The sequence below is a fragment of the Acomys russatus genome, chromosome 32 (assembly GCF_903995435.1).
Source record: "Acomys russatus chromosome 32, mAcoRus1.1, whole genome shotgun sequence".
In the NCBI taxonomy this organism is placed as follows: domain Eukaryota; kingdom Metazoa; phylum Chordata; class Mammalia; order Rodentia; family Muridae; genus Acomys; species Acomys russatus.
This window is the reverse complement of record NC_067168.1, coordinates 34,538,175-34,562,981: the sequence shown is the minus strand read 5'-3', so window position 1 is coordinate 34,562,981 and position 24,807 is coordinate 34,538,175. Positions and strand designations below refer to the sequence as shown.

At 54.5% G+C, this 24,807-nt stretch overlaps 4 protein-coding genes across 7 annotated transcripts in view; 1 reads left to right on the top strand and 3 right to left on the bottom strand.

Moving 5' to 3' along the window:
* Positions 1-18,044, top strand: part of Rnf123 (ring finger protein 123) — a 28,400-nt gene extending 10,356 nt beyond the window's left edge. Inside the window, exons 15-37 of the mRNA XM_051140012.1 lie at positions 452-569; positions 768-867; positions 1,041-1,336; positions 1,540-1,660; positions 2,210-2,311; positions 3,806-3,912; positions 4,141-4,339; positions 4,903-5,048; positions 5,293-5,376; positions 6,095-6,202; positions 9,721-9,898; positions 10,671-10,745; positions 10,894-10,981; positions 11,070-11,157; positions 11,247-11,331; positions 12,707-12,846; positions 12,950-13,138; positions 13,228-13,303; positions 13,529-13,613; positions 17,240-17,382; positions 17,531-17,625; positions 17,740-17,825; positions 17,901-18,044. Coding sequence (XP_050995969.1) covers positions 452-569; positions 768-867; positions 1,041-1,336; positions 1,540-1,660; positions 2,210-2,311; positions 3,806-3,912; positions 4,141-4,339; positions 4,903-5,048; positions 5,293-5,376; positions 6,095-6,202; positions 9,721-9,898; positions 10,671-10,745; positions 10,894-10,981; positions 11,070-11,157; positions 11,247-11,331; positions 12,707-12,846; positions 12,950-13,138; positions 13,228-13,303; positions 13,529-13,613; positions 17,240-17,382; positions 17,531-17,625; positions 17,740-17,825; positions 17,901-18,021 — 2,830 coding nt within the window. The 3' untranslated portion in view covers positions 18,022-18,044. The remainder of the gene's footprint in view (positions 1-451; positions 570-767; positions 868-1,040; positions 1,337-1,539; positions 1,661-2,209; positions 2,312-3,805; positions 3,913-4,140; positions 4,340-4,902; positions 5,049-5,292; positions 5,377-6,094; positions 6,203-9,720; positions 9,899-10,670; positions 10,746-10,893; positions 10,982-11,069; positions 11,158-11,246; positions 11,332-12,706; positions 12,847-12,949; positions 13,139-13,227; positions 13,304-13,528; positions 13,614-17,239; positions 17,383-17,530; positions 17,626-17,739; positions 17,826-17,900) is intronic.
* Amigo3 (adhesion molecule with Ig like domain 3) lies at positions 14,083-16,351 on the bottom strand. Its single transcript, XM_051140014.1, has one exon. It carries the CDS (start codon positions 16,275-16,277, stop codon positions 14,751-14,753), a length of 1,527 nt encoding a protein of 508 aa, XP_050995971.1. The 5' UTR covers positions 16,278-16,351; the 3' UTR covers positions 14,083-14,750.
* Positions 18,045-18,051: 7 nt separating the features above from the next.
* Positions 18,052-20,645, bottom strand: Gmppb (GDP-mannose pyrophosphorylase B). 2 transcript variants are annotated; one of them, XM_051140015.1, is made up of 10 exons: positions 20,527-20,645; positions 20,262-20,395; positions 20,068-20,148; positions 19,929-19,977; positions 19,643-19,785; positions 19,293-19,451; positions 19,129-19,207; positions 18,928-19,055; positions 18,662-18,844; positions 18,052-18,576 (listed from the first exon to the last, which is right to left on the bottom strand). In XM_051140015.1, exons 2-10 carry the CDS (start codon positions 20,388-20,390, stop codon positions 18,445-18,447), a joined length of 1,083 nt encoding a protein of 360 aa, XP_050995972.1. In that variant the 5' UTR covers positions 20,391-20,395; positions 20,527-20,645; the 3' UTR covers positions 18,052-18,444. The 2 variants fall into 2 exon arrangements, with proteins under 2 accessions (XP_050995972.1, XP_050995973.1); XM_051140016.1 differs by lacking the exon at positions 20,527-20,645 and having other exon boundaries at positions 20,068-20,144; positions 20,262-20,397.
* A 1,501-nt stretch (positions 20,646-22,146) lies between these two features.
* Positions 22,147-24,807, bottom strand: part of Ip6k1 (inositol hexakisphosphate kinase 1) — a 35,999-nt gene continuing 33,338 nt past the window's right edge. For all 3 annotated transcript variants that reach the window (XM_051140795.1, XM_051140796.1, XM_051140797.1), the window contains exon 6: positions 22,147-24,425. In XM_051140795.1, the coding sequence (XP_050996752.1) occupies positions 23,916-24,425 (510 nt within the window). In that variant the 3' untranslated portion in view covers positions 22,147-23,915. The remainder of the gene's footprint in view (positions 24,426-24,807) is intronic.

Below are 24,807 nucleotides of genomic sequence, written 5' to 3'. Positions count from 1 at the left end.
GTCCTTCACTGTGACTGTATGGAGGTGTGGGAAGGCCAACAGCCTCTCTTCAGCCCATCTCTGTTCTTCTGTCTGTGTGCCACAGACAAGGTCTTCTCTAGAAAGAGAAAGAGCTCAGCTGTCTGGGAGGCCTAAGCACAAGCCATCTTAGTGTGGTCTCTTTCAGCCTCCAGTTGGCAGAAAGGAAAGGAAACATAGGAACCAAAGTTGGGGCCCGAGATGGGACCAGTTGGTCCTTTGACGAGCTTTGATCGTACCCTCGCTGGGCATTGGGCCTGCTGATTTGATATGATAACCTTAGATGTTTCTTATGGTTCACAATCTAAGAGACAGTTATAGGGTGGGAGGGCTATGGTGGGTACATCAAGGTGGGCTTCTGAGACGGGGCTCATGAAGGGTGTAAGGCAGGCTCTTTGGTGAACCCAGTGCTTCCTTGACAACTAACTACCAGTTTCGACATGCTCCGCTCCGTGGTCTTCTTTTATATTAAGAGTCCCCTGCGTGTGGAGGAGGCTGGCCTGCAGGAACTCATTCCCACCACCTGGTGGCCCCATCGTTCCAGCAGGGAGGTGGGCAGACCTTGAGTGCGATGGGAGCTGGCATAGCAAGGGCCTGCCCAGTGTACCTGGGCATCTGGCACCGAGCACCTGAGGCCTCTTCTGCCCTGGTTCCTCAAGTCCTTGGAGAGTGAGGTCTTCTGTGTGAAGCAGTCCTGTGAAAGTCAGTTCCCAGGAACCTACTGTCTTCCATTCTCTGCCTTTGCCTAGGGCAGAGACAGTAAAGAGGTAAAAGAGGAGACCACAGAAGAGCGGCAGCGGAGGCGAGCTTATGAGCGTGGCTGCCAGAGACTCAAGAAACGCATTGAAGGTCAGCAGCCCCTGCCTCAGGCCTTGGGGAGGGACGGGGCATCTGTGCATGTATACTTAGGAGGAGCAGTTGGTGGGGAGCATATCTAGGGTAGGGTTGGGGAACCCTGGTGGGCAGGGCCTGACGCTCCCATTCCTGGGAGCCTAAGGGCCGTATTCCCTGCCTCGTCCCAGTGGTGGAAGAGCTACAGGTCCAGATCCTGAAGCTACTGTTGGACAATAAAGACGACAACGGGGTGAGTGACCCAAGGTTCCCGTGTGGAGGCCTGTCTGGGAGGTATGCTGTTTTGGGCTCTGAGCCCCAGAAAGCAGGGGCCCATCTATGTTCCATGGTAGGGCTCATTGTAAGGTGCAGAGTTCTCAGCTCAGCAACAACCTTGTTTTCCCATTCCTCAAAGGGCGAAGCCTCTAGGTACATCTTTCTGACAAAATTCCGAAAGTTTCTGCAGGAGAATGCCAGCGGCCGAGGGGTAGGTATTCTCTGGGGTGGCCACTGTGGGCTCCTGGCTTTGTGGCACAGGCTGCTCTGGGCATCTGGCAGCTCTCAGCCTGGCTCACATACATCTGTTCTCTGCTGCCTTTTCCTCCTGGGATCCCGGGACACAGCCCTGGGTAAGGAATGAGCTGGGTTCTGGGCTGGCAGCAGTGTATGTTTTCTGTCATATGCCCCCAGAACATGCCAATGCTCTGCCCCCCTGAGTACATGGTCTGCTTCCTCCACCGGCTGGTGTCTGCCTTGCGCTTCTACTGGGATGAATACAAAGCTTCCAACCCCCGCGCTTCCTTCAGTGAGGGTAAGTGACACCAGACCCTAGGTTGCCAAGGCTGGATGGAAGCAGGCCTGGGGTAGCCCTGGTGTTGGTAAAAAGCTGAGCTGGATGCAGAGGCTGTTGGGCCTTTGGCCCAGTTAAGCCCATTTCAGGAGCCCTACACTCTGTGGCTGACCACCCCCACACACCTCTGCCCATGGCAGGCTTTACTCTTCAGGCCTTGGTACCCAGCTCTCTGTGCAGTCTTTGTAAAAAGAGTCATTGCAGCCCTGTGGGTGAGTGCTGGGGCTCCTGTGTTTGGGCAGATAGCATCCTTAGGGATCAGTAGGAGACCCATGCAATCTGGGTTGGGGAGCGATACCCCATAGTTTGTTCTCTTGAGCAACCAGCTGCCAAGAATTCCCTCCACCTCAGTGTACAGTTAACCTAAAGATGCAAGGAGTGGGAGAGACAGGAGGCCTGTGCTCTGGCTCTACTGTCTGCCTGGGCTAGTGGTGACCAGGCTCAGAAGGCTAGACAGGATATGGCTGCGGAGAGAGTTCGCCTACTGACCCTTCCCCTGGCCCCTCGCAGAGGCTTATATCCCACCCCAGATCTTCTATAATGGCAAGGTGGACTACTCTGACCTTCAGCGCCTTGGGGGCCTCCTCTCACACCTTCGAAAGACCCTGAAAGGTGAGTGGAGGCCATGGCGGTGAACAGGCCTGGCTGGGTAGGGGAAGTCTTGAGCCTGCTGTTCTGTGGTGCTGGTCCATCCTCTGTCCACCAGATGGTGCCCAAGTCCTTCTTACCTGTTCGAACTGGGTGGCTGCCTAGGCTGCATCTGATCTTGGGTTTAGGCAGCTGTGCCTTCCCTGGGTACAAGAGCTAGGAATAAACTGCTGAAATAGGGGCCAGGTGTGTGGACATGGGGTTTAGCATTCTGGTAAGGGGTGCACAGTGCTGTCTGACCTGCCTTCATTCGTGAACACAGCACATTCTAGTGCAAAGGGCCATTGGTACTGTGAACCCAAGGGCGAGAATGTCAAATATAGGCAGAGTGTGGTGGCACTGTTAATCCCAGCACTCAGAAGGCTGGAGGCAGGTGAGTCTCTGTGAGTTCAAGGCCAACCTGGTCTACATAGTGAGTTGCAGGCCAGCTAGGGCTACATAGCAAGACCCTTACCTTAAGAAGCAACAAACAGTGCAGGAGAGTTGGCTCAGCAGTTATAAGCATTTGTTACTTTTGCAGAGGGCCCAGGTTTAATTCCCAGCACCCTCGTGGCAGCTCGCAATGATCCGTAACTCCAGTCCCAGGGAATCCAGCACCCACTTGTGATCTCTCTGGTGCTAGGCACACATGTGGTACATGTACAAAAAGACACTCATACAAGTAAAATTATAAAATCTAAAAACACTTAAAAATCAGCAACAACAGAAGCCGGGTGTGGTAGTGCACGCCTGCTATCCAAGCACTTTGGGAGGCAGAGACAGGTGGATCGCTGTTTGAGGCCAGCCTGGTCTACAAACTGAGTCAGGACAGCCAAGGCTACACAGAGAAACCTTGTGTCAAAAACAAAAACAAAACAAAACAAGAAAAATAAAAAGAAAAGGGAGAGAGTTATCCAGCTGATGGAGGATGGGGCCTCCACCAGGGAAGTAGGGGTTGTAGAGCGGTGAGTAGCCTGGATCACGCTAGGAGCTGTGTGACTGGGCGTCACCAGGGCGAGGGGCGCCTCCTGCTGTAAGGGATGCTGTGATGTGGGGCGCCTCCTGCTGTAAGGGATGCTGTGATGTGGGGCGCCTCCTGCTGTAAGGGATGCTGTGATGTGGGGCGCCTCCTGCTGTAAGGGATGCTGTGATGTGGGGCGCCTCCTGCTGTAAGGGATGCTGTGATGTGGGGCGCCTCCTGCTGTAAGGGATGCTGTACTGTGAGGCACCTCCTGCTGTAAGGAATGCTGTACTGTGGGGCGCCTCCTGCTGCCACAGAGGCCAGCTACAGGCTACCTAAACCAGACAGAGAAAGCTGGGTGGGTGGAGTAAGAGGAGAAGGGATATTGGCGCAGTGAGAGAAGGCTGTCACACTCCCCTGCTCAGCCCGCCAGTGCTGTCACCACTCACAGCAGTTTCGCCTCTGGTCCCTCTTCTGCCACTGGTCTAAGCCCCTCCACACCCTGCCATGTCTCTCAGATGACCTTGCTTCCAAAGCCAATATTGTGATTGATCCCCTGGAGCTCCAGGCAGCCACCATGGATGACCTGGATGAGGATGAAGAGCCGGCCCCCACAGCGATCCAGGTGTGGCAGCAGGCACAGGCTGGGACTTGCTGGGTTTTTCCTTCGTTGAGTAGGCAGGGGTATGACACATGCAAGCAAAGACCTTCTCACCAGGGAAGCTCCCCAGCTGCAGGCAGAGGCATGACCCCGTCCCGGTCCAGTCCCCCAACCCTGTGCATCAAGAGAGTCCTACACAGGCCCTCGTCTGGGGGAGCCAGATCAGCCTCTGACCCCCTTTCTCCACCGCAGCGTCCCATGCAAGCCCTGGCCATGGGCGGGGCACTGCCCCTGCCTCGGCCTGGCTGGCTCAGTTCTCCAACCCTGGGCCGAGCCAACCGCTTCCTCAGCACAGCAGCGGTGAGCCTCATGACCCCACGGCGGCCTCTGAGCACCACGGAGAAAGTGAAGGTCCGCTCGCTGAACGTGGAACAGAGGACTCGTGAGGACAGTAGGTGCTGGGCAGAGCTGCTGAGGGACCTTATCTTTGGCCCAAATAGTCATCCCCCCGCCCCCACTCCCTACTTTGAGGCCTGCCACATCCCAAGGGCACAGGAAGCGCAAGCTGAAGATATGAAATCAATACTACGAAAATAGGTCCTGGTGCTGCCGGCCTTGCCCTGCACCCTACCCTCCCTTGACCCATTCTCCCTGAAGCTCCCTTCCTGGACAAGGAAGAGAGAGGGAATTCCCTCTCCTCCTGGAAGGCCCAGGTAATTTGTGTATATTTAAGAGAAAATCAGAAGCTGGGTGTAGTACTGCCACCTTTAACCTCAGCACTAGTAAAACAGAGGCAGTCAGCTCTCTAGTAGTTTAAAGCCAGCCTGGTCGGGCCGGAGGCAGAGGCAAGAAGATCGTTGTGAGTTTGAGGCCAACCTGATCTACAAAGTGAGTCCAGGACAGCCAAAGCTACACAGAGAAACCCTGTCTCAAAAAACAATACAAAACAAAAAAGCTAGCCTGGTCTACACAGTGAGACCTTGCCTGGCTTTCATTCTGTCTTCTGCTCCCCAGTTGAGGGCAGCCCCTGGAATGAGGGCCTGCTGTTGGGGAGGCCCCCTGAAGAACCTGAGCAGCCCCTCACCGAGAACTCGCTGTTGGAAGTCCTGGATGGCACAGTCATGATGTATAACCTCAGCGTCCACCAGCAGCTGGGCAAGGTCTGGCACCGTCAACCCGTGTTTGTCACGAGGGGTGTTCTGCGTGGTGGGGTACATAAATATTTCCACACTTGCCTGTGGGTGCTGGCACACACAAGCACATCACACAGCAAGACTACACTACTGCTTCCTGGCCCTGACCCATATTATTTTTGTAGGAAGGGTCCTGGGGCCAGACTAGGTGTTTTAAAGCCTGGTCAAGGTACCCAAGGGTTACCTTGGATGTGTGGTGTTCAATGTCTAGATGGTGGGAGTGTCTGATGATGTCAACGAGTATGCGATGGCCCTGAGAGCCACAGAGGACAAACTCCGCCGCTGCCCCAAGAGGGTAAGGCTTGGGCAGGCAGCTGGGTATTGGGGAAGAAGAATGCTGCACAGGAACAGTATACGTGGGGGGTCCCTAGTCTACTGGGGCATCCCACAAAGGAAATCTCGTTCTGGAATTGCCCTAACATCTTCCCTTGTCCCTCCCCTGACTGCACCAAGTGGGAAGAAGAAGGCTGGCTGAGGGCCTGTATAACCTGAGCCCCATCAACCAGCAGCAGCCTGTGCCAAGGTTCCCCACCCCTGCCCGCTAAGTGCTGATGCAAACCCATCATCCTCGTTAATAATGGATTGATCCTGAGTGCCACCTCAGCCACTGAGTCAGCAGGAAGCAGGCCCGGCTCTCCCAGTCCCCTGGAGCCCCTCTGCCCTGGCATGCCTCGTCTGGGCTGGGCCTCCCTAGCAGGCCTAGTGTCCCCACCAAAGCCCTGAGCTTAGCCAGCTGTTGATGTCTGGCCTGTGTCCCTGGATGCTGACACCCGAAGCTCACAGACCCCAAGCTAGGCCTCATTCCTACAACCCAAGGGGTTAGCCAGGGCCCTGTTGTGGGGTTTGCTCAGGGTCACCACTGATCATCACTGGCAGAAGTGGGTTTTGAAAGTAGAGCCCCACCCCTAATCTGCCCTGGGCACTAGTATGGCCCATGCGAGGCTGCCCTGTGAGAGAGATGGGACTGAGGCCACACTCAGATTGTCTTTTTTTTTTTTCCTCCTTGGGGCCAGAGGAAGGATATCCTTGCAGAGTTGACCAAGAGCCAGAAAGTTTTCTCAGAAAAGCTGGACCACCTGAGCCGAAGGCTTGCCTGGGTCCATGCCACCGTCTACTCACAGGTAAATAGCCGTGGCCCTCTCCAGCATGACCCAATTTAGCCTCTCTGCTTGATTGTAGCCCAGGACCCCTAAGGACTCCTGCCTTGTTGGGGTACCAGGGCACTCCCTTGTGCCTGTGACTTAAGTAAGGGTCATGCCTGCTCCCCTTAATCCTTTCAGCCCACGACTCCTTCAGGGAGCAGGGTCACCTCTACCTGCCTCCTCTCCTCAGCCCGTCCTGTCAGGCATTGACCACTCCACCCAGACAGTACATCCTGGCTTTGTGGCCCTCCCTGAAGCTTCCACTCTCATTTTCTGCATCTGCTTCCGGCTAACTCACCTGCCAGCCCTTTAGTCTCTGGACACGTCTTGCTCTTTCATGTACTCGCTCATTCAGTAAAGGCTGAAGTGTCCAGGTGCTGCCCCAGACACTTGTCACACTCAGACAAGCAGAACGATGAGCCTGTGGAGCACAGGGAAGGCAATGTCCTCTCCCTATCTATCCCTCCTGGCAGCTCCCTCTCAGTGGTGGTGCCAGGGGGTTGTCCCTAGGTGACCTTGGAGAGAGCCATACCCCTCCCCTGGAACTGGGGAATCAAGGCTGTTGGCATCAGTATGCCTCCTAATAGCCCTTTCTCTATCCCTAAGACACTTCACCGATTGCCTATTCTTGCCCATGCTCTCAAAACCAGCCTGGTCTCCAGCCCCACAAAGACATTGTGTTAGCAGCTTCCCACCTCTGGGGTGTCACGCCTGCCCCTACTCTCTTGGCAGTCTGGCTGCTCCCTCTCCCTGGCCTTCCACCTCTGCCTTTGTTTTTCTCTATTTTCATTAAAAATGGCATATTTTTGAGCTGGGCATGGTGATGCACACTTTTAATCCCAGCACTCAGGGAGGCCAGAGGCAGGTGGATCGCTGTGACTTTGAAGTCCTCCTGGTCTACAATGGTAGTAACACAGAGAAACCCTGTCTCAAAACACACACACACACACACACACACACACACACACACACACACACACACACACACACGAGTTGCATATTTTTGAGTCTTAAGTTTACAGTTCTGATGTGCTTTAACTTTTTGTATATGGCATAAAGCAAGGTCCAGTTTCAGTCTTCTCCATGGAGAGATAAGCAGTGGTTAAAAATGGGTGCTGCTCTTACAGAGGGCTGGAGTTTGATTCCCAGCACCCACATTAGACAGTTCACTGCTGCCTGTAACTCCAACTCCAGGGGATCCGGTGTCTCTGCTCTCCATTGGCACCTGCACTCACATGCACAGATACACGCATAAGTTAAATGATTTTGCTTGTTTTTCAACACAGGTTGTCTCTGTGTAGCCTTGGCTGTCCTGGACTCACTTTGTAGACCAGGATGGCCTCGAACTCGCAGAGATTCACCTGCCTCTGCCTCCTGAGTGATGGGAATAAAGGCGTGTGCCACCGCCGTCAAATCTTTAAAAAAAAAAAAAAAGGAAAGAGATCAAGAGATATAAGCAACTTTGTTTTCCTGCTGGAGTATTTTGGCTACTTGAGGGCTTCTTGAAGTTTCATAGAAATGTCCAGATAGATTTTCTTTTTTCTTTTTTGTTTTTCAAGACAGGGTTTCTCTGTGTATCCTTGGCTGTCCTAGACTCACTCTGTAGTCCAGGCTGGCCTCGAACTCACAGCGATCCACCTGCCTCTGCCTCCCGAGTGCTGGGATTAAAAGTGTGTGCCACCACACCCGGCTGATTTTCTTTTTTCTTAAAAAATAGTTTTTCTTATTTATTTTTGTATATGAGTGCTTTGCCCTCATGTATGTATTTGAACCGCCTGCATGCCTGATGCCCAGAGAGCTCAGAAGAGGGAATTAGATTCTCTGGACCTGGAGCTACAGGGGGTTGTGAGCGATCATGTGACTGTTGGGAACTGACCCTGGGTCTCCCAAAAGAGCAGCCAGTGCCCTTAGCCAGTGAGCCACCTCTCCAGCCCCAGTTCTCTATTTCTTCAGCCACATTGACCATACTTTGGTCAGTATCAATATTGTATCAATATTAGGCCAACCCAGGAATGGAGATGTCTTTGATTATTTGTGTCCTTAATGTCTTCCAGCAGTATCTGGTAGTTTGCATTTTGCAGCCTTACAGACTCTAATTCTCTCTGCGCACTAGTGTGCGCGTGTGTGTGCGTGTGCGTGTCCTTTAGGATTTCTAACCATAAGATAATGTTTATGAACAGAGGTGGCTTTAGTCTTCCCATTACAATTTGGGTTCCTTTTCTTTGCTTTTCTTGCCTAATTTTCCCTGGCTGTGATCCCAATACCATGTTGAGTAGAAGTGGCAAAAATGGGCATCTTTGTCTTGTTCTGGTTCTCAGACCAAAGGTGACTCCAAACTTTGGCCACTGAGCATGATGTTAAAGGCAGGCTGCCTTCTTGTCCTGCGTCTTCAGCGCTTCCTCCTTCCCCTGCCTGATCTGACAAGTGTGAGGCTTTCCTGGACCACACTTGCCAGAAGCACTCTCTCCTCTCCTCTGTCTTGGCTTCCTTCCCTTCTCCCACTCTTGGTCATGCACAGGCTCCTCCACCTCTCTGACAGAGTGCTCATAAATTTTCTGCCCTGTCCCCAGCCTCAGTGGCCTGTCTCCATCGTTTGGCCCCTTGGCTGCACTGGTGCCATTGTCATCTTGCCTCAGCCTCCCCTTCCCTGATCTTCTGTGGTGACACTGTGTCCACTGCCCACCTATGGCCCCAGTCTGCTCTTCACTCTTCGGTGTATTTCCTCAGCTCCTGGGATTGGGAACCCCTCAGAGAGCTGTTGCTAAGTGCAGATTCCGTGAACTGAAGCGGGGCTTGGCATCTTCTCCTGGCTTCACTTAAGTCTAATGGAGACTCGAGAGCCACGCTGTGGGAACGGGCCTTTTTCTAATAACTTCTCTCCCCTCAGCCGTCCTGCCGTCCTCCCTTTCCCACCAGCTTCTCCTTTGAGCTCCAGACCAGATTTGCCTGCCTCCTCCACACAGACTCTTTGGGAGCATGCACAGGTGCCTCATGCTCACTGTGCTAAGCCACACTCCCTCCTCACGCTCACTGTGCTAAGCCACGCTCCCTCCTCATGCTCACTGTGCTAAGCCACGCTCCCTCCTCACACTGTGCTAAGCCACACTCCCTCCTCCCTGCACTGGTCCTGCTTCTCTGTTCCACCACCTTCAGCTACAGAAGTGGGGACACCATTCTTGGTGTGTGAGTGACACAACCTGTCGGGTGTCTCTCCTCTTCCTCTGTCTTAGGCCTGGACAATGTTGTGGCTCCCTCACAGTGCTGTCCCGACATGTCTCTACAGCTTCTTTCTAAACTGCTGTCATTACCCTCTTAGAACTAGCTGGATCCTTGCCTACCAAAGACTATTTTTCCAACGAAGGCCACTGCTCACATTTCCTGCAGTCCAGGTCTCCATTCTGATGTCATTGACCTGGGGAGGCCTTCCTGAGCCCTAGACCAGGCTGTGTGTGTCCCTGTGCCCCTCACAGTAAACACATCCTTTGTGCCTCCTGCAGGAGAAGATGCTGGATATCTACTGGTTGTTGCGTGTCTGCCTACGGACCATCGAGCATGGGGATCGTACAGGATCTCTCTTTGCCTTCATGCCCGAGTTCTACCTGAGTGTGGCCATCAACAGTTACAGTGCTCTCAAGAATTACTTTGGCCCTGTGCACAGCATGGAGGAGCTCCCAGGTGAGGGGACTATTCATGGCTGGGGAGGTGGGGTGCAGAAAAGAAACCTGTAGAATGAATTTGGTAAGCCCCTGGTTCGCTGTCATGACCCAGGCACACACATCAAACTTTTGTACTGAATTAGCACCTGGCTAAGCGCTCAGAAGCAGCAACAGCACCAAGGGCAGCAGGTGGGTGGGGACCCCTAGCTCTCTTTCCTTTGCTGGTGTGGCTGACAGCTGCTGTGGTCTCACAGCCAACTGGCTCCTCACCCTGCCGCCCTGGTACTGGTTGCAGAGTGGCAGTAAGACAGGCATAGTAGCTTGTCTTTGCAAAGTATGACAAAAGGTGAGTCTAGTTGGGACACAGTAGGAGCCTTTGTCTCGTTGAGACCACTGATGCGTGCTGGGCCTAGCAGTCTATCCAGAGTTGGCTGTAAGCTGGCAGGCCCCTCATTTGTCTTGTGCCTGCCCCAGTCCTCGGTGTTACTTTTGTCTTTGAAGACAGAGCTATGGGGACCAAGGGACTTTGACTGCTGGGTCATTAGGTGCATTCCAAAACAAACTAGAGACCAGGTCAGGGCTCTTGTAAGGATCTGCACACTCCCACGGTGGGTCTGTGCCTTAGTCCCCTTCCCAGCTGCCACTGTACTGCACTGCCTTGCCCAGTGTCCCTGGATGGCCTCAGAGCCAGCTCTAGGGCTTGCTACACAGCCTTCCCACCCTGACCAAGGACACGCCTCTGCGACCCTTACTCCTAGCCAGCAGTCCTCACTGCCTGCCTTCTCCTACAGGCTATGAAGAGACCCTAACCCGCTTGGCTGCCATCCTTGCCAAACACTTTGCTGACCCCCGCATCGTAGGCACTGGTGAGGTGTCTGCCAGAGGGCCCTGGGAATGGGGGTGGAATGGCATATCTGGCCAGATGTTTTCTACCTAAACTGTGCCCATGTGGGCACTAGGCTTGGGCTCCTAGCCCATGGCAGAGCCTTGCTGAGGCATAGCATATCCTGACAGACATTCGAGACACACTGATGCAGGCCCTGGCTAGCTATGTGTGCTACCCACACTCGCTACGGGCTGTGGAACGGATCCCTGAGGAGCAGTAAGTAGGAGCCTTGGGGGAACAGACCCTACTCTGTACAGCACCACACCCAGCCTCACCCTGTGCCTGCCACCTCTCCCTCTCACAGGCGTATTGCCATGGTGAAGAACCTTTTGGCACCCTATGAGCAACGGCCCTGGGCCCAGACCAACTGGATCCTGGTGCGGCTTTGGAGGGTAAGGCTGACCTGAGGGGAGTGGCTAAGGCCAGCTGGGAGGATCACCCTGCCCCTCTGATTCCTGCTGTTTCACCTCCCCCTCGCCAGGGCTGTGGGTTTGGGTACCGCTATACACGGCTGCCACATCTGCTGAAAACCAAACCAGAAGATGCCAATTTGCCCAGCCTCCAAAGTGAGTATTCATTCACGTCAGACAAGTCCTAGTGGCAGCCCTGAGGGAGCTGGTAACTCTTTTCTGCTATTCTCAGAGTATCTGAGACTCCTGATTCTCCAAGGCCATCTACTGGACTTGTGCCAGACTCCTTACCTTTCCCTGGGGCTCCCATTTCTCCTACCCTGTCCTAGCCCAGGGACCAGGCCTTTGTTCCACTTGAACTTGTAGCGAAGGACTAACAGTGAGGGGGCCATACCTCGCCGGCTTGCAGGAAGCTCATGTATGGTAGGTCCTCTATGCCAGCCTCCTTACCCCCAGCCATAGACCTGGTGTGTCTTCCTTCTTTGTTATCTTCTGGCCATGGACAAGCTAGAAACTGATCAGGACCCAGAGGTGGCTTCATATTTGACTAGGAACAGAGGCTGTGTTGCCTCCTGTGCCTCCCAATGTCTCCTTGGCCCCAGGGTCTTCACCTGGGCCCGGACAAGACCTTGGGCTGTGCAGCTTGCAGAAAGGGCTCGCTACATTCCTCACCTTGCTCACCAGCCACTGTCTTGGTGTCTCTCTGGGTGTTCCCAGAGAGGCAAAAAGTCTTGTGCAGACTCTCACAGCAAGTCCTTGCTAAATGCCTTCATCTGGACTCAAGGACGGAACTGAGCTGCGAGTGGGGAGGGGCAGTGGGGCCAGATTCCCTCCCTAGGTGCAGAACTATTGATCTGCATCAGAGGGTTGGAGAGGTATGTCGGGCTGGCTGCAGCTGAGAGCTCTGGTTACTGCTGCCCTTCCAGCCCAGACTTGGCGCTCACCACCTAAGCCATTCGCCAAGGCCAGGCCAAGGGCAGCAGGGGACAGTGGGGCACAGTCTGGGCTCTTTATGCAGCTGGCCTCGACACTGGTGGGAACACTGTAAGCTACCTTGTCTGTATCTGACATTTTCCAGCAGGCATGTGACTTAGACCTTGCTTCAGGTCAGGCTAACAGCTCTCTGGCTGCTTTAGGCCCATGGGGTATGGTGGTGCTAGAAACAGCTGCAGCCCATGGCTTCCCCAGCAAGAGGGGAACAGGCTTGCTCCTAAACTCCCAAGCAGAACCGTGTCCTCTTCCTCTGCCTTCATTATCTGAAAAAAAATTTTTTTAAGATTATGTATACAGTATTTAGCCTGCATGTATGCCTGCAGGCCAGAAGAGGGCACCAGATCTCAATTATAAGATGGTTGTGAGCCACCAACCAAAGGCTCAGGGCCTTTGGAAGAGCTGCCAGTGCTCTTAACCTCTGAGCCATCTCTCTAGCCCAATCTGAATATTCTTAGGCAGCCCTCTTTTTCTTCTTAAAGCAGTGGTTCAGTGGAAGGTTCTGGGAGTCCATGGTAATATTGCTTTCCTCTGCCCCCAGAGCCCTGCCCTTCCACCCTGCTGCAGAAGCACATGGCCGACCTACTGCGACAAGGTCCTGATGTAGCACCTAGCTTCCTCAACAGTGTCCTTAACCAGCTCAACTGGGCCTTCTCTGAATTCATCGGAATGATCCAGGAGGTGGGCTATGGTGGGGCCTGGTGTGTTGGGGCAGGGGTGGGCAGAGGCCAAGGCCCAGCAGCATTGCAAAGCCTCTGGCTGCTACCTTATGTTGGTGGCTTAGATTCAACAGGCTGCTGAACGCCTAGAGCGAAACTTTGTGGACAGCCGGCAGCTCAAGGTCTGTGCCACCTGCTTTGACCTGTCAGTCAGCTTGTTGCGTGTCTTGGAAATGACCATCACACTGGTGCCTGAGATATTCCTTGACTGGTCCCGCCCTACCTCTGAGATGCTGCTTCGGCGTCTTGCACAGGTGTGTCCATCTGGCCAAGGAGGGTAGGACCCTGGGGATAACACAGGTGGTGCGCTTGCCCATCCACCAATAGGCTCCTGCCCTCACAGCTGCTGAACCAGGTGCTGAACCGGGTGACAGCTGAGAGGAACCTGTTTGACCGTGTGGTCACCCTACGGCTACCTGGTAAGGATCTAGATGCCCTGCACATCAGCACGCCAGGGCCTTAGCTTCTCTCCGGGAGCAGTACTAGCTTCTGCATTCAGTCCGAGGGCAGCCATGCTGGGCACTCCCAGCCTCAGGTTGCCCTATGTAGGAAGAGTGGTGGGAAAGGTCAGTGGTGTGACCTAGGCCAGAAGCGCCTGCTGCAGAGCCAGCCGTATGAGCGGCTCATCGTCCTTCCTCCCTTAGGCTTGGAGAGTGTGGACCATTACCCTATCCTGGTGGCAGTGACTGGCATCCTGGTGCGCCTCTTGGTGCATGGTCCAGCCTCAGAGTGAGTGTTGGGGACTGCTGGCCCCATGGGAACTGGGTGTGCCCTCTGAGGAGGGGCTGGTAGGGCCGGGCCTCAGTGTACCTGTTTCCTTATCTCAAAATGAACTTCAGAATCTAGTTTGGGACATTGAGGCAAAGGATAGGTGTTGATGTGTAAACTGCTTAAACAGGTGTCAGTGGCAACTGCTCTGGCTGGGTAGGAGGTCTTAGCTTTCAGTCATGCCTCTTGCAGGAGCATGAATACCGACACTTGGAAGATGTGCCATCCTTTGATGGACTGAGCTGCACACACAAAGCTACCCGCCCAGGAAGGCCCAGCAATGAACATGTTCTACTTTTATTATAAAATGCCTTCGTAGTCACTGAGGACAGACAGAGCTACCAGCTCACTGTGGGAGTGATGCTGACCCTCTTCCCTACCCACCTGCAGTGGGCGTGCTAGAAGCATGGACTCAGGGTACTGATTTAGCCATTAGGATGAGCTGAGTGCCAGTCCTTGAGAGGCTCCTGCCCTCCAGGGACATGAGCCCAGGCCTTTTCTTACTGTGAAGAGCACATGGGATTCGCTCCACCTTTAGCTCAAGACAGCAGGACTACTCTTGTAGGAAGTCCCTGAAGGAGGTCACATGTCTAGCAGACCCCACAGGAGTTAGCTGGAAGGCCTTTCAGAGGCTGGATGGTAGCAGACTGGGTCCTTTCGGCACAGGGACTCATTTCCTCCTTCCATCTTAGAGAGGAGCTGGACCTCCTTGGCGAGCTCCCTGGCAGGGAGGGGAAGGTGCCATGCCCTGGCATCTGCATTAACTCCCTCCCGAGGGTGGGCGCAGGGCTCTGATAAACAGGGCTCTTACCAGTTTGGCTAGGTCCTTAATCTCACTGGGACATTTGGTCACTCTGAGGTCCTAGGGGAAGCAGGTTCTACTACTGGTCTGAGGCCTTGTCCTGAGCTAGGCAGAGCAAGGGGCAAGTGGGGGGCCTCAACCCCTTTACCGGTGATTAAAACTATTACGGTACAGGCCAGCGCTCACATGCAGTTTTAGGACCAGGCACAGTGCATCCCCCAGCATCTGTCAGTTCTCTAGGCTGCAGCAGTGAACAGGGCAAGCAGCAGGTGGTCTGTGTGGGGACACCCAGGCATTTAGGTCATCACGAGACCTTCTGAGCCTGTGGAACTGGCTGACTCGGAGCCAGCCTTGAGTTGTAAGCCCAGGGGGCTGCACAGATCAAAGTCTTCAGCTACTGCTAGCTGCACACGACCATTGAGGCCTTTCTTGCCCGGCTCCAGGAAGACCACATGCTTGTGGACACTGGCTTTGCGGCTGGGGGCATCTGGCGGTGTAGTACTGAGCACTGAGGACTGTGCACTCAGCTCCTGGAGTGGACTCGATGCTCGTGGCCAGCAGTGGTTGCGGCAGGCCGGCCGACAACAGTGGCAGCATCCGCGACAGGGTGGTGCAAACAAGTAGAGCACCACCAGCACCAGGCCCACGATACAGCCCAGCAGTGTGGTGAAGCCAGTGTTGAAAGCCTCTGGCTCGAGCCGAGGCTTATGCACACTCACATTGTACTCAAGTGTCTGGTTGTGGTGCAGGCGGGGCCCAGTTGCCAGGCATACAAAGATGCCTGCGTGCTGCTCTTGCACCCTGCCTATGGCTAAGCTGCCATCAGCCAACACAGCAATACTGCCATCCCGAGAGCCTGGTGCGACAAGCAGCTCATTTTTCGGTGAAACCCAGGCCACTCGTGCCGCGGGCACACTGGTGTTGCAGAAGAGCCTCAGGGACTGCCCCGCCTGTGCGTGCAGCTGCTCTTCAGGCAGTTCTAAGTCCCGAGCGGCAGCAGCTGAGCAGTTCTCGAAGACCCGGCTATGCTCAAAGAAGCGCACTCGGGATTCTGAGACCTCAAAGACCAAGCATGTGTACTCACGTGCAAAATCACAAAGGGCGCTTAGGCCCCGCTGGCGCCAGCGCCGGAGCAGGTGGTAAAGGTGGCAGTTACAGGGCAGTGGGTTGTCATGCAAGTAGAGCCCATTCTTGAGGAAAGCTGGCAGTGCAGCCAACTCAGTGATGGAGACGTGTTTCAGCCAGTTGGAGGAGAGGTCTAGAGTGCGCAGGTGGGTTGTCCTCAGCCCATGCAGGTGGTTGAAAGAAAAAGAGGAGAGGTCATTGCGGCCGAGATAGAGATGGCTAAGCATGCGCAGGCCCTGGAAGGCATCCAGGTCCAAGTGCACCAGGCTGTTATTGAACAGAAGCAACCTCTCCAGCTCCTCCAGGCCATCCAGGTCATGAGTATGGAGATTCTTCAACATATTAGATGATAGATCAAGGATTCTCAGGCCACTGGCATTGGTGAACACACCACGGCCCAGCATATCCAATTTATTGTAGCCTAGGTTCAAGGCACGCAGCCGGGAGAGGGGCGCTAACCAGCCCCGGTGCAGACGTCTGAGTGCATTATGGCTCAAGTCGAGTTCTGCAGCAGTGACCGGTAATGCGACCGGCAAGTCCTGTAACCCATGGCCGGCACAGCTCAATACATCAGCAGCACAGATGCATGTATTGGGGCAGTTGTGGGGAGCAGGACGCAGAGCGTCCCCCAAATCTGAAGTGCCCGATCCGGCACCCAACATGCACAGTAGTATGCCTGGCAGTACCAGCCAGGCCATGGCACTGACCCCTAGGGAGGAGATGGGGCCGCTCAGTGCAGGTCTATGGCTTCAGGACTCACTTACTTCTGTACAGGCTTGCTGACTGTGGTTCCCTATGGTCCATGGCTCGAGCGGCTCAGTGCTGGCTCCACCCCGCCCAGCCTGCTGCTCCTGTTTTTCTGGTCTGAGGTTGTGAGGTGGGGCCCCAGCCGTTCTTTCTGCTCCGCTAGCTTCTCCAGGCGCTTTTCAGATTGGATTCTAAGTACTCACTAGATGACTGCTCAGGTGGGGTGGGGACCCAAGCTCCCATTGGCTCCTGCTGTTAAGGGCGGGGCAGCCACATTCCCTGGCACTTGAGGACCCAGCGTGGCCACCAGAGGGCCTCAATGTCTCAGTTCACTTGGCTGGAAGCCTGACTTCCCTCTTGAGGAAAAGGACTTAAGTCATGGGAGAATGTCTTTTTAAGTTGGTCGCTCGGTTGCTAAGTGGTTTTGAAGGACTAGTGTAAAATGGGCGGGGCGTAGTCTTCACTCCTCTCCCTTTAGATTTCATTATTTGTGTGTACATGGGTGCTCACGCAGGAGTCAGACCACAAGCTGTGAAAGTGGCTTTTCTCCTTCTATTGTGGGTCCTGGGGATCAGATTTCAAGCTGTCATGTTTAGCAGCAAGCACTTACTTAAGAGAGTTGGTAAGCAACAAACAAGGTGGAAAGAATGAAAGCATACAAATCTGGATTGTTAGATGGGCGTGGTGACGCACGCCTTTAATCCCAGCCCTTGGGAGGCAGACGCAGGTGGATCCCTGTGAGTTCGAGGCCAGCCTGGTCTACAAAGTGAGTCCAGGACAGTCAGGGTACACACAGAGAAATCTTGTCTCGAAACCCCGCCCCCAAATCTGGATTGTTACCCACCTCCACCACAGAGCTATTTTCACATGGGCTCAAAGCTTTCCCACTACCTCTGCACTCTCCCCTACCTAGGACAGAGCAAGCCACCTCCGTGCTCCTGGCTGATCCCTGCTTCCAGCTGCGTTCCATATGCTATCTCCTGGGGCAGCCAGAGGCCCTAGCACCTGGCACGGCCTTGCCTGCCCCTGACCGGAAGCGCTTCTCTCTACAGAGCTGTAAGTGGACCACGGGTGGGTCAGGGAAGTGTCTGGACTCCCTGAGCTCAGGATTCTCAAGAATAGCAAATCCCCTGCCTGGGAGTATTCAAGAGGCACTGAGTTCTAGGGCTATGAGGGACCTGATACCAGCTATCGCCTAACCCAGATGCAGACTACATCAGTGCTGAGGAGCTGGCCCAGGTGGAACGGATGCTTGCACACCTGACCGCTGCATCTGCCCAGGCAGCAGCTGCTTCCCTGGTGAGTGGGGCTATAACATACGGGCCCAGGCCATTTCAATAATCTGTACACACCAGGATGGGTAGAGGTGTCCCGCCCCACCCCACCCCTCCATCTTCACCCTCCATCCTGTAGCCCACCAGCGAAGAGGACCTCTGCCCAATCTGCTATGCCCACCCCATCTCTGCTGTGTTCCAGCCTTGTGGCCACAAATCTTGCAAGTAAGTGGACCCCAAGGACCTGGGCGGCAGATAAAGACGCGCAGGGCAGCTCTCACTCCCCCCTCCCTCCTGTAGAGCCTGCATCAACCAGCACCTGATGAACAACAAGGACTGCTTCTTCTGCAAAGCCACCATTGCATCTGTAGAGGACTGGGACAAGGCGGCCAGCACAAGTGCCACCTCCTCAGCTGCCTAGGCCAGCCTGACGCACACAGCTTGCACCGAGGCCGGTTCATGAGCTCCTTTGGCCCTGTTTCCCCATCACCCTCACTCTTACCACTTCCATCCATCTGCCCGTGTGTAGCCTCATTGGTGGGAGCCCAGCGTGGCCCTAATTATGCCTGAGCTTGACTTTCAGTCCAGGCTACAGTGAGCATTAAATTATTATTCCATACAGCCCTGGCCCAGCTCTTCCTGAGGGAGTGGGGGCTTGTGGGTTACGCCCGGCAGAGTCCTCTCAGTTTCTATTCCCACCAGAAGGCAGGTATCCAACAGCTTCGGATTTGTCTGATTCCACCCTAGACAAATGGCACCAAGTCCAGGGTCTTCTGAAGTGTTGAGCGTCTCCTGCACAGCTGATGGTGGAGAGGGGGCGTGGCCAGCCAGCCCTACATGTCTCTCACATGATAATTCGAGGCTCTGGCACAGACTCCCCAATAGACTTGTGAGGCAGCACGCTGGCTCCGTTGAGGTAAAGCTCATCATTGACTATGACATCCTCACCCAGCACAGTTACGTTCTCCATGCGCACCTGGGGTTGGGGTTGGAGCAAGCCTTGTTAATGGGGCACACAAACTCCCTGCTCTTGTCCCCACCAGTCCCACTCACAGACTTACCCACTGGCCCACACGGCAGCGCCAGCCCACAATACATGACTCCAGCCAGGAATGGGAGCGGATGTGCGCATCCCGAAGCACTGTGCACCGCCGGATGCACACGCCATCCTCCACCACCACACCAGGACCAAGACTTACATTGGGGCCAATGCTGCAGTTCTGACCAATACGGGCACTTGGGTCCTGAGAGTGTTGAGGAAAGTAAGAGTGGGTCATTTGTCTCCCAAATCCGAAAGGATTAGTGACAGGCTGGGCAAGGGCCTCACCACAAGTACATTCCCCACAATGCCAGGGCCTGAGTATAGTCTCTCTGGATGCTTCTGTCTCAGTGACTGCAGGAAGAGGCACATGCCAGTGAGGAAATCCTTGGGCTGTCCAATGTCCATCCAGAAGCCTGAAAGAGAAGGGAATCAGAGGGCTCTGCCTGACCACAGACTACCCTTCCCCCTATGGCCTCTCTGCCTCACCCTGCAGCTCCATGGCATATAGCTGCCCCTCCTTGGCCATAACTGGGAAGATCTCCTTCTCAATGGATGTAGGCTTCAGCTGTGGAAGTGGGCAACTTGTGAGCAGGCCACAGAAGAGAGGCCTGCTTTCCCCATAGCCCGCCCAGCAGTTCTTTCCTACACACCTGGATGCGCTGCAGCACAGCAGGGCTCAGGATGTACATGCCTGCGTTGATCTTATTGGACACAAATACCTGCGGCTTCTCAACAAAACGGTGAATGCGGCCTGTGTCAGCCTCACACACCACCACACCATACTTAGAAGGCTCCTCCACCTTGGTTACCTGGATAAGGGAGGTGGAGGGAACCTTAGGCCTAGTCCAGGGTTCTACCCCACATCTCAAAGCCTCCTGCCCCAAAGGCATTCTGCATAGCTTTGCACCCTAACAAGGAGAGTTTAAGACTGGGGGGGTCAAGAGCGATTGGATATGAGGGTGGGGTGGGGATGTCAGAGAAGGAAGTCTTGTTCTCTTACCAAGATGGTGCCCTCTTGGCCATGGTGTCGATGGAACTGCACCATGGCTTGGAAGGGGAAATCACAGATCACATCACTATTGAGAACGAAGAAAGGGTCTGCAGTCTCAGAGAGTAGGTCTCGGGCCAATGCTAGAGGCCCAGCTAGGGAAGAGGACAAGTCATATGTTACCACGTTGCTAGAGGCCTAGGTCCTTGAGTCCAACTTCAGAGGCCCGCACTTACACTGCATACTATCCCTTTCCTGATCCTAAATTTAGCCTGAGGGCCAGCCTTTTTGCACTGACCTGTCCCTAAAGGCTCCTCTTCATGAGACATGGAGATTCTGATTCCAAGCTAGAAGGAAGAAGTCATCTGGTTATGTTCTTCCTCATAGAGTAAGTAGAGCCCCAGGGACAAATATAAAGGTCTGAGTCCATGCCTCACCTTTTGCTCCTGCGCCTTCATTTCCTTCTCCAACATCTGTGACATGTAGCTCACGGCCAGGATCACATGGTCCACACCTGCCTGTCGGACACAATACGTGTGTTAACCGATGGCTCAGTCAGAAGGTGTGGCCACCACTGGCCTCCCAGTCACTATCCATCCCTCTTCCCGCCATAGCAGGCCCAGGGCCTTACCGCAGCAAGCGCCTCCACTTGATGCAGCAAGATGGGCTTATTGCAGAAGTCAACCAATGGCTTCGGGGTGCTCAGCGTCAGCGGTCGCAACCGTGTCCCGTAACCACCCACCAAGATCAGTGCCTTCATGGCGCCTGCGGGCGATATGAGTGGGTCCCTGGCTCCAAAGTACTTACAAGCCACCTGACCGACCCCTGCCGCGCACTCCCGCCGCCGTGCTCTGCCTCGCACCCCTCACCACCAGACTGACCCGCTCTGATCTCACCTTGTCCGCCTGGTCTACGTTTGTATTCTCAGGAACAACCAGAACACAGAGGGGGATCTGGTTGGAGACCGGCTGGCTCGGAGTTCCGGGCAGGCGCAGCCAGTGACGTCACAAGGGAGCGAGCCAATCAGCTGTCATCTACGTGGCAGGGCCGCCTGAAGCCGAACGCCTGGCGTTATGCTACGGCAGACGTAGCCAATTAGATTCCCAAAGCGCTGGGCTGCCAAGGGGACCTGGAGAACTCGCGGGTCAGATGCCCATTGGAGGATCTAAAGACGGAACTGATAGAGGCGGCTTCGCTCCCTATTGGAACCGGGTCCGCCACGCGGCAGCGGCCATCTGCCCCGCCCCGCCAGCCACCTCCTCTCCCCTACCCGCTCCCTGACGACTCCGCACGTCAGCGCCTGCCCGGATCCCCACCTCCAGTATCACTCACCTTGCTCCTCAAAGCGTGCTCTGACTCACTCTCTCCCATCCCTCCCGTGCTCCCCTTCAGCTCTAGCAAGGTCCCCCAGCACCTGTCCAGATCCAGTCCAGCTCAGTCTCCCAGCTTAGACCCGGCACATCTCCCTCAGACGGAGACCCAGACACGAGAAGCAACGCCTAGCCAAGCCGGACTGGGAGGCTGCCAAGTTTTCGCATAGACTTGGACATTAACTCAGTTTTCAGAGGCTTTATTTTGACATACACGACCTGACACAAGCAGGAGGGTAGCGCCGGGTGTACAGAAAAGGGCCGGCTTGGGCCAAGCACTCCTCTCCACCACACAGAAGACCGGGGGAAACGCAAGCGCGCCTAAACACCAACGGAGCCGTGTGTATCCAGGCGCGGGTCTTAGGGTGTGTAGGCGGGTGTGTAGCTTCCAGGAAAGAGGAGCAGAGAACAATTTCCAGAATTCGAAGTCTTAGTATTTCCTCCACAGATGCAAAGGAACTTTTCCTAAGTTCTCATTTTTCCTCAGTAAAACTTTTTAAATGGGCACACACACAACCAACTTATATAGCTGTAAAGTTCAAAGCAGTTTGCATCTAGGGAACGTGCACATGGCCAGATGTGAGCGAATGAGCAGCGGATACTGAACTAGCCCAGGCCCCTTGCCCCTAGAAAGTCACCCATTGCACAGGCCCAAAGCTTGGAGGGGTGGGGCCCCAGGCAAGTAAGTTGCTACACTGGTCCCTTTCCTCTTTAAGCACCACCCATCCCATTTCACTCCCATCCATCCCCCGGGGCTGGTGTGGGCTTGGCCCAGGAAAATACTATGGAGAGGGGTGATCTGAGCTCCCTAACCCATGATCCCGAGTTGCACTTTGGTCCCAAATTGGGGCTGGGAAGGCAGGACTCAAGCCTGGGACAGGTAGAAGAGCAACCGCAGAGAGAGTGTACACTTGCCACCACCTATCAGATAACCGAGCTGGGCCCTTGAGGAGAGGCAAACCCCAGCTTTCAGCACTGCAGTGGGAAGGGAACTCGCAGTGTATTGGGCATGGCCTCCCGTGCTACTGGAGAAGCAGCAGAATGGGGGCAGTGCCTCCCAAAATCTGGTAACTGGCAAAGTACAGCACACTCCTAGGAGGTCTCAGCTGCTGGCCCCAAAGCTATCTCTTGACCTCTAACCTGCCGGAGATGAGTCCACACCAAAGAACACTTACTTGCCCCCATGGATGAAGCAACAGACTACTACTGGACAGAAGACAGTTGTTACTAACCAAAAACGGGCAAAGCTGTGCCTCCCGGCCCTAAGGAATGGGAACCTGCCCACCACTGGCACCAGGGTCAGAAGACCATGCCCAGGACCCTGTCAAGGAGTCCTTTACAGAGGCTGCATCTCTAAGAACCAGGAAATTATGTCATTAGTTACCAGTATCTCTCAAAGGTTGGCAGGATTATCTTCAAATGCCACAACAGTCCCGTCAGAAGTGATGCTGCTGGCCACAGACCTAGACAATGTTGCTCGCCTTGGCAATGGCTGAGTGTAGTGTAACCTGCTAGATACCTATATTACCGGCAGCAGGTCTCTACCATCAAAGGGATCATAGCAAAAATAAAGCAATAGGTCAGGATCACTCCTTGAGCCTTCATTGCTCCACTGTTGGTGTAGAAGGCCATACCCCAGGCCCACAAGAAGGCCACTGGGCCAGCAGGTAAACACCACCACAAATCATTCTGCTATCAGGCTTGTAAAACAGCAGAACCTGCTGAGGAAGGGCACAGAAGTAAAGGCTCACTTCAGCAAAAGGAAAGAATACTCTGCTGAGGAAAGCATGAAGGAAATCAATATATACTAATCAACAAGGCTATACTCCAGAAAGCTCACCACGAAACAGGCTAGCAGGTGGACAAACGGACTTACTGGCAGACCCCAGGATTAATCAGACAAAGCTCTCAGCAGACTCTGGGCACCTGTTCCCAGGGCCCTATGTCCCTAAAAGCAGACAAGAGTTTAAAAGTCTCCCTCCAAGCCAAAAGCCTGGACCACCACAGAATGGGCTGCTGCCTTGAGCCTGGCCTGGAGAAGACCAGACCCTGAGCAGGCCACAGCCCATCCAGAGGCAGCACAGCTGCCCAAACTAGAGGAAGGGGCAATCCCCAGGCCCCAAAGCCCAAGAACTGCTAAATACTGTCTGGGTCAGAGCCAGTAAAGGCCCTTAGGCCACCTGGGACACTTACTCTTCTCAGCAAACAGAGCAGTGCCCATCTCAGTGGGACAGGAGGATATGTGGCCTCCTTAGGCAAGGGAACTCTGCGAGAGTTTGGCTGGGGTTGTGGACAGAGGAGCAGGGTTACATGCCAGTGGGTACCTAGGGAACCCAGGGCCTGCCCTCTGCTGTGAGTTGGCCTTAGCTCAGCTTTACAAATGTAGACCCATGCCAAAATCAGACCCAAGGATGAGTCCATCTGTGCAGTGAGGGCGTATGTTCAAGCACTGGCACAGAACTAGAGAGGCCCCCCAATATGTGGGCACTTAACCTTCTCCAATTCTGAGAAACAAGGGGTGAGTAGGCATGGAAAGGCCCTGTGCCGGCCAAGGGCTTCACCTCTTATCAGCAGAGCCCTACAGCCACAGAGCCCAACACCTTAGGCAAAGAAACCAAAGTTCAGAGGCATTCTGTCTCTGCTGCTAAGCCCAGTGGGCCTACCTCTTCCTTCCTGAGTCAGCCTGGACACAGCAGTCAGAGCCACAAAGCTAAGGAGCCTGGCTGAGAGGACGTTATGTTCTGCCCTCCTTTATATATATGGATTCCAGGCTACAGCTAAAAACATTTCTTTTAGTTTACACCAAAGAGAAATATAACCCTTTAAAAGCAAGTCTGTGTGTCCTCACAGCAAGTTCAGAGCAATGGTCCCTGCCTATGGGTGGAGAGGAAGGGGCCTAAGGCCCAGACTTGGGCCTACTGGTTCTCGTCCCGCATCTGTTCCATGATGCTGATAAGATTCTCCAAGCCAAACACATAGCCTCTGTCTGGCCCATCGTGAACAGTGGGGTCATCCCGGAAGCCCTTGAATGTGCTGTGTGCAAAGTCAATCATGCGGACATCCACCTTGGGCGGAGAAGAGGGGCCAGCCTCAAGGCTGGTGTTGCTAGGGCTAGTGCTGGGGCCACAGGATGGTGGCACCTCAGGGAGCCCCATGTCCACGTGCTTGAGACGAAGCTCCGACCGACACTCCTTGCCGTCATAGATGACAAGCAGAGAGCTGGAGTAGAAACGGTAGGAGGCCTGCCGCTCCAGCACAGCTTTGAGGCCCCGAAGTTTGCTCAGGATAGGCTCAAAGAGGTCACGTCGCAGGTCCAAGCCATTGTGCAGGTATTGATACAGGGCATTGCGGAAGCCTTCAATGGAGAGTCCACGACCATAGTACTTGTTCCTGCAGAGGTAATGACCTGTGTCCAGCTGGTATACCTGAAACCCCAGGAGACAAAACAAGGTTGAGAACCAGGAAGGTCTGATGGCCACAAAGTACCCCCAAATCAAAAAGAAACCCAACCAACCAATCAAAACAGTCTGGAAGGCACTCTGACCAACCTGAGCTCTTCAGCTCCTCCTACTGGAGCAGGGAGGCCACATTCACCCCAGGTTTTCCCGTCATGGAGCTGTGAAAGCCAACACCAGGCCTATTGCCATCACTTTAGAAGTCTGCCTCCTAGCTATCCCAGGGCCCAGTTAGATTCTAACTGGGAACACACTGCTGTCAGACAAGACTTGCCCCATGACAGGGCAACAGGCTCTCTCAATGACCCTGCACACAGAGCTCAACCAGAGTCAAGTGAGGAAAGCATGGCTT